Raw genomic sequence first — 6,598 nt, 5'->3', positions numbered from 1 at the left:
TTTTTTTTTTTTTTTTGAGACGGAGTTTCGCTCTTGTTACCCAGGCTGGAGTGCAATGGCGCGACCTCGGCTCACCGCAACCTCCGCCTCCTGGGCTCAGGCAATTCTCCTGCCTCAGCCTCCTAAGTAGCTGGGATTACAGGCACGCACCACCATGCCCAGCTAACTTTTTGTATTTTTAGTAGAGACGGGGTTTCACCTTGTTGACCAGGATGGTCTCGATCTCTCGACCTCGTGATCCACCCGCCTCGGACTCCCAAAGTGCTGGGATTACAGGCTTGAGCCACCGCGCCCGGCCCGAATTCAAATCTCTTGCCTGAACTACTGCAAGAGCTTCCTTTTCGCTGTCTTCACTTTCTGAAATCTATCCTTCAATGCCACAAGGTAATAGTGTGAGGATTAACTAAAAACTTCGTCAACTTTAAAGCACTCCACAAATATGGGGTAGTAACAAGGCCGTTGCAATGGTTCACACCTGTAATCCCAACACTTTGGGAGGCTCAGGTGGGAGGATCACTTGAGGCCAGGAGTTCAAGGTCAACTTGGACAACAGGGCGAGATACTACCTCATTAAAAAAATAATAATAATAAATAAGGCCAGGTCAGGTGGCTCCCAAAGTGCTGGGATTACTGGCGTGAGCCTCCGCGCCCGGCCCTACTCAGCTTTTAAAACCGGAATCAAGAGTCAAAACTTTTTGGTAAACCACGGTACTGTTTAGGTTATCAAATTCAATGACTTCTTCCTCTAAAGTCCTGCAAATCTGCAGTAAAGCACCACAAATTGACGAATATTCCAGCCATTTCTCTCTCCCGTCCGCTAGCTCCATTTCCCAATTATGTCCATCTACTCGAGCTTCCTCAGCTCCTCCACCTTCATGAGGCCTGGAAAGCACCCGGCTCCAGGACTGTGAGTCAGAGGCTCAGAGCGAGCCTAAGGGCCAAAAGCCGACGTTCAGACACTGCCGAAAACAAACCACAAAAGAGCTAAGGGTCAGAGATGAAAATAGGTAGCCGCGGGCCCGCCGGAGGTGCATGCCGGGAGATGCAGTCCGGAGCCGACGCATTACCTCTTGGGAGTTGTAGTCTTTGATCTGGTAAACATAAAACGGTTTCTGTAGACACCTGAGAGAAAAAAAAAAAAGTAAAAAGATAAAACGGCAACTCGGATAAGTCTTCCTCCACGACCCCCTCAACCCACGCCCCACCCGCGAGGGACTGGGGTAGGAGTAGGGGCGTTGCTGTGGCTGGCCTCGAACTCCTAGGCTCAGGTGGTTCTCTAGCCCCTACGTCCCGAGTAGCCGGGCCTACAGGCGTGAGTCACCGCGCCCAGCATAAAGTTGAATTCGTCCTTATGCAAAAAGGGAAGAGGGCGGTCCGTAGCCTCGTGCTGGTTCAAGCTCTCGCGCTCCCGTCCTGCCCTGGGGCGCAGGCGGAAGCGGTGAGAAGGCGGATCCAGGAGGCGGGGAGACGTTACGCCGACGCGGGCGTGACCCCTGGCCGAGAAGCTTTGGCGGGAATTCTGAAAGATGCGGGCGGAGGGCAGACAGCAGCCGGAGACCGATACCTGACGAGAGCTCAGCGCTTGCGGAGGCGCCTAGCCGGGAGCTGAAACTCGCCTGGGTTGTGAGCAGAAGGCTGGGGCAAGCGAGTAGTGAAGTGGGGCGCAACCCAGGGGCTTCGGGTCCGCGCGGGTGGCGCGCGTGCTAGGCCCACAGGCTGAAGTTGGAGCGAGCGGCGCTGCGGGCCGAGGTGAGTGTGTGAGGCGCAGGCCGGGGCCTCCACAGCCGCGGCTCGTGCTAGCCCACCTGGGTGCGGGCCGGCTCGTTGCTCAGCGGCGGCTGGTGGGGCCTTCGCGCGCGGTGTGAAACCTGGACGTGGCAGGGCGTGTCGGCGCCCGACCGACCCTTAGCTGCTGGGGCGAAAACACAGTGGACCCCAGGCTTTAGGGCTAGGGGAGAAACAGTAGAACCGTCATTGCCAACCCCCATTTTATGGGCTTGATCGAGGAGTCCGCGGTCAGATCCGTGTAGCCACAGCTGTGCAGTATCACCGCCAGGGCTTCCGGATTCCTGGTCTTTCCGTTGCACTCCCCCCAAAAAAAGTCGTCATTTAATGCGGAAAACCATTTACGTGACGCCTAGAGAATGTTCTGAAGTGAGGTTTGGGCGTTTAGTTTTGTTTTGTTTTTGTTTGCATTTTTTGTTTTTTTGAGATGGTGTCTCCCTCTGTTGTCCAGGCTGGAGTGCAGTGGCCCGATCACGGCTCACCGCAACCTCCGCTTCCTGGGTTCAAGCGCTTCTCCGGCCTCAGCCTCCCAAGGAGCTGGGATTACAGGCGCTTGCCACCACGCCCGGCTATTTTTTTTGTAGAGACGGGGGTTCTGTTGACCATGTTGGTCAAGTTGATCTCGAACTCCTACCCTCAGATTTTCCATCCGCCTCGGCCTCCCAAAGTGCTGGGATTACATTGTGAGGCACTGCATACTGGTTTCTAATGCGATTATGTCGCCTGTTTTTGAATTTTATATACAAATATATCAGGAGTGTTATTGTTTCCCATGGTTGCCAATACGATATTTCGCTTTTATTTATTTTTTTTTATTGCATTTTAGGCTTTGGGGTACATGTGAAGAACATGCAAGATTGTTGCATAGGTACACACATGGCAGTGTGGTTTGCTGCCTTCCTTCCCCTCCCCTATATCTGTCATTTCTCCCCATGCTATCTCTTCCCACCTCCCCACCCCCCCAATATTTTTCAGTCTTATTAAAATTTTAACTCTTTTGCTAGGTACACAGTAATGTCTCATTATGATTTTGATTTTCCTGATTACTGATTAGGTTGGGCATTTCTTCATGTGTTTTTGGCCATTTGGATATCTTCTGTGGTCTTGTTAAAATCTCTTGCCTCATTTTCTGTTGATTGTCTTTTACCGATTTGAAGTTCTTTATATTCTGGTTATCAGGCCTCAGTTGTGTTTGTGCTAAATGTTTTCTCCTCTGCTGTGGTTTGACTTACCATTCTCTTAGTAGTGTCCTTTGATGAATAGAAGTGCTGAATTTGAATGTAGTCAGGCCAGGCGCCATGGCTCATGCCTATAATCCCAGCAGTTTGGGAGGCTGAGTGGATGACCAGGTCAGGAATTCAAGACCAAGAACCCCAAAGGTGGAGGTTGCAGTGAGCTGAGATCGAGCCACTGCACTCCAACCCTGAACAATAGAGCCAGACTCTATCTCAAAATAAATAAATAAATAAATAAATGAAATAAAAAATAAATGTAGTTCAGTTTTCAGCCTTTCCTCTTTGGCTAGTGCATTATATATCCAACTTCATGAAATCTTTTTCTGTCCCAAGGTTGTGAAAATATTATCCTATATTCTGAAAACTTTGATTTATCTCTTACATTTAGATTGGGTGGAATCTATTAATAAATTAGAAATTGGCCAGGCGCGGTGGCTCAAGTCTGTAATCCCAGCATTTTGGGAGGCTGAGGCGGGTGGGTCACGAGGTCAAGAGATCGAGACCATCCTGGTCAACATGGTGAAACCCCGTCTCTACTAAAAATACAAAAAATTAGCTGGGCATAGTGGCGTGTGCCTGTAATCCCAGCTACTCAGGAGGCTGAGGCAGGAGAATTGCCTGAAGCCAGGAGGCGGAGGTTGCAGTGAGCCGAGATCGTGCCATTGCACTCCAGCCTGGGTAACAAGAGGAAAACTCCGTCTCAAAAAATAAATAAATAAATAAATAAATAAATAAATTAGAAATTGATTTTTGTCTGTGGTATGAGAGAGGGACAGAGTTCATTCTTCTCTCTAAGGCTATTCAATCAACCCAGCACTACTTAAATTGAACAAAACCATCCTTTCCCCATTATTCTGCAGTACTGTATTCATAAATTGTAAAGGGAAATATTTAAATTGCACTGATGTGATTCTTGGCTGGGTGCAGTAGTGGCTCATGCCTGTAATCCCAGCACTTTGGGAGGCCGAGGTGGGTGGGTCACCCTGAGGTCAGGAGTTCGAGACCAGCCTAGCCAACATAGTGAAACCCCATCTCTATTAAAAATACTGCCGGGCGCGGTGGCTCATGCCTGTAATCCCAGCACTTTGGGAGGCCGAGGCGGGTGGATCATGAGGTTAAGAGATCGAGACCATCCTGGTCAACATGGTGAAACCCCGTGTCTACTAAAAATACAAAAAATTAGCTGGGCATGGTGGCGTGTGCTTGTAATCCCAGCTACTCAGGAGGCTGAGGCAGGAGAATTGCCTGAACCCAGGAGGCGGAGGTTGCAGTGAGCCGAGATTGTGCCATTGCACTCCAGCCTGGATAACAAGAGCGAAACTCCTTCTCAAAAAAAAAAAAAAAAAAAAAAAAAAAAATTAGCCAGGTGTGGTGACTGCATCTGTAATCCTAGCTACTTGGGAGGCTGAAGTAGGAGAATAGCTTGAACCCAGGAGGTGGAGGTTGGCAGTGAGCCAAGACAGCGCCATTGCACTCCAGCCTGGGTAACAAGTGGGAAATTCAATCTCTAAATAAATGACTAAGTAGCACTGAAGTGATTCATTCTTTTTCTTTTATTTCTTTTTTTTTTTTTTTTTTGAGTCTAAGTCTTGCTCTGTTGCTCAGGCTGGAGTGCAGCGGTATGATCTCAGCTTACTGCAGCTTCCACCTCCTGGGCTCAAGCAATCCTCCTGCTTCAGCCTCCCATGTAGCTGGAACTACAGGTGTGTGCCACCAAGCTCAGCTAATTTTTTAAATTTTTAGTGGAAATCTGCCTGCCTCAGCCTCCCAAAATGCTGGGATTACAGGTGTGAGCCACAGTACCAGCCAAGGTGATATTTCAATATATATGCGCATTGTATAATGAATGATCATATCAATTCAGTTCAAACACTTGTCATTTCTCTTTGTGGTGAGAACATTCAAAATATTCTTTCTGGCTATTTTGAAGTATATATTACATTAGTGTGCATTGTAGTCACCCAGCTGTGAAATAGAACACTAGAACTTATTCCTCTTGTCTAACTGAAACTTTGGCCTGTTGACCAACCTCTCTCCTTCCCACTGCCCCTCTAACAGCTGTGTTCTCCTCAGTCTCTGGTTACCAGTCTTCTATTTGCTCCTTGTATGTGATCACCTTTTTTTTTTTTTTTTTAAGACACGGTCTTGCTCTGTTGCCAGGCTGGAGTGCAGTGGCACGATCTCAGCTCACTGCAATCTCCGCCTCTCAGGTTCAAGCCATTCTCCTGCCTCAGCCTCCTGAGTAGCTGAGATTGCAGGCTCATACCACCATACCCAGCTAATTTTTGTATTTTTATTAGAGACAGGGTTTCACCATGTTGACTAGGATGGTCTCAATCTCCTGACCTTGTGATCTGCCCACCTCGGCCTCCTAAGGTGCTGGGATTACAGGCATGAGCCACCGCGCCTCGCCAAGATCAACTTTTTTAGACTGTGCATATGAGTGAGATCATGCAGTATTTGTCTGCAAACACATTTATAATGTATAATGGGGTATACAAAAATAAAAAAGATTTGGCCTCCACTCTCTTTTTTTTTTCTTCACTATTTCTAGTAATGGCTATAAACAAGGCCTCCACTCTCGAGGACTATAAAGCAGGAGAACAGGGAGGCATAATAAGAGAATGGCCTTGGCTCTTCCTAGTCTTTCTGATACGACTAGCTAGATAGAAGATGAAGAGATAGATGCACCTTATTTCTCTAGTGTTTATACTGGTAAGCATTTGTATTTTTCAGTAATGGCAATGCAGATGCAGCTTGAAGCAAATGCAGATACTTCAGTGGAAGAAGAAAGCTTTGGCCCACAACCTGTTTCACGGTTAGAGGTATGTGCTTAGTTGCTAATTTTGGAATTATATACTACATTCTTCTACCTAGAGGAAAGTATTACAATCTTTACGTAAACCATAGGTTTACTACCAAGATCAAGACCCAGATTAGACTTTTCAGAAACATAGTCAAGAATCTTGTGGAAAAGCTGAAGATTGTTACTAAATATGTCTGACAGGCGTATTCCTTTGTTAACAATTCTCTTCCTACTTTATCATTTTTATTTTTATTTTTTTTGGAGACGGAGTTTCACTCTTGTTACCCAGGCTGGAGTGCAATGGCGCGATCTCGGCTCACCGCAGCCTCCGCCTCCAGGGTTCAGGCAATTCTCCTGCCTCAGCCTCCTGAGTAGCTGGGATTACAGGCAAGCACCACCATGCCCAGCTAATTTTTTTTGTATTTTTAGTAGAGACGGGGTTTCACCATGTTGACCAGGTTAGTCTTGATCTCTTGACCTCGTGATCCACCCGCCTCGGCCTCCCAAAGTGCTGGGATTACAGGCTTGAGCCACCGCGCCTGGCTTACCATTTTTATTTTTGAGAGCTGGACTGTCAGCAAGTAAGGCCTAGGATCCCATGTTGGAATCTCTGTGCTCTTTTTTGGTTTATTTTTAAGAAATGGGTCTTACTGTGTTGGCCAGCTTGGTCCTGAACTCCTAGCCTTAACCTCCCAAAGTACTAGGATTACAGGCATGAGCCATCATGCCTGGCCAAAGCATCCTGTGCTATTTGCACTAAGTATGAAAGTGC

The 6,598-nt window shown here is 47.6% G+C and overlaps 1 protein-coding gene across 3 annotated transcripts in view; it reads left to right on the top strand.

Annotated features, from left to right (window-relative positions):
* The first annotated feature begins 1,483 nt into the window (after window positions 1–1,483).
* The window catches only part of RAD51 (RAD51 recombinase), a 44,206-nt gene continuing 39,091 nt past the window's right edge, over window positions 1,484–6,598 (top strand). For all 3 annotated transcript variants that reach the window (XM_074394085.1, XM_039462767.2, XM_074394086.1), the window contains exons 1-2: window positions 1,484–1,749; window positions 5,757–5,845. In XM_074394085.1, coding sequence (XP_074250186.1) covers window positions 5,759–5,845 — 87 coding nt within the window. In that variant the 5' untranslated portion in view covers window positions 1,484–1,749; window positions 5,757–5,758. The remainder of the gene's footprint in view (window positions 1,750–5,756; window positions 5,846–6,598) is intronic.

This window comes from Saimiri boliviensis, chromosome 2, assembly GCF_048565385.1.
Source record: "Saimiri boliviensis isolate mSaiBol1 chromosome 2, mSaiBol1.pri, whole genome shotgun sequence".
In the NCBI taxonomy this organism is placed as follows: Eukaryota; Metazoa; Chordata; class Mammalia; order Primates; family Cebidae; genus Saimiri; species Saimiri boliviensis.
This window is presented reverse-complemented; position numbering and strand designations above follow the sequence as displayed.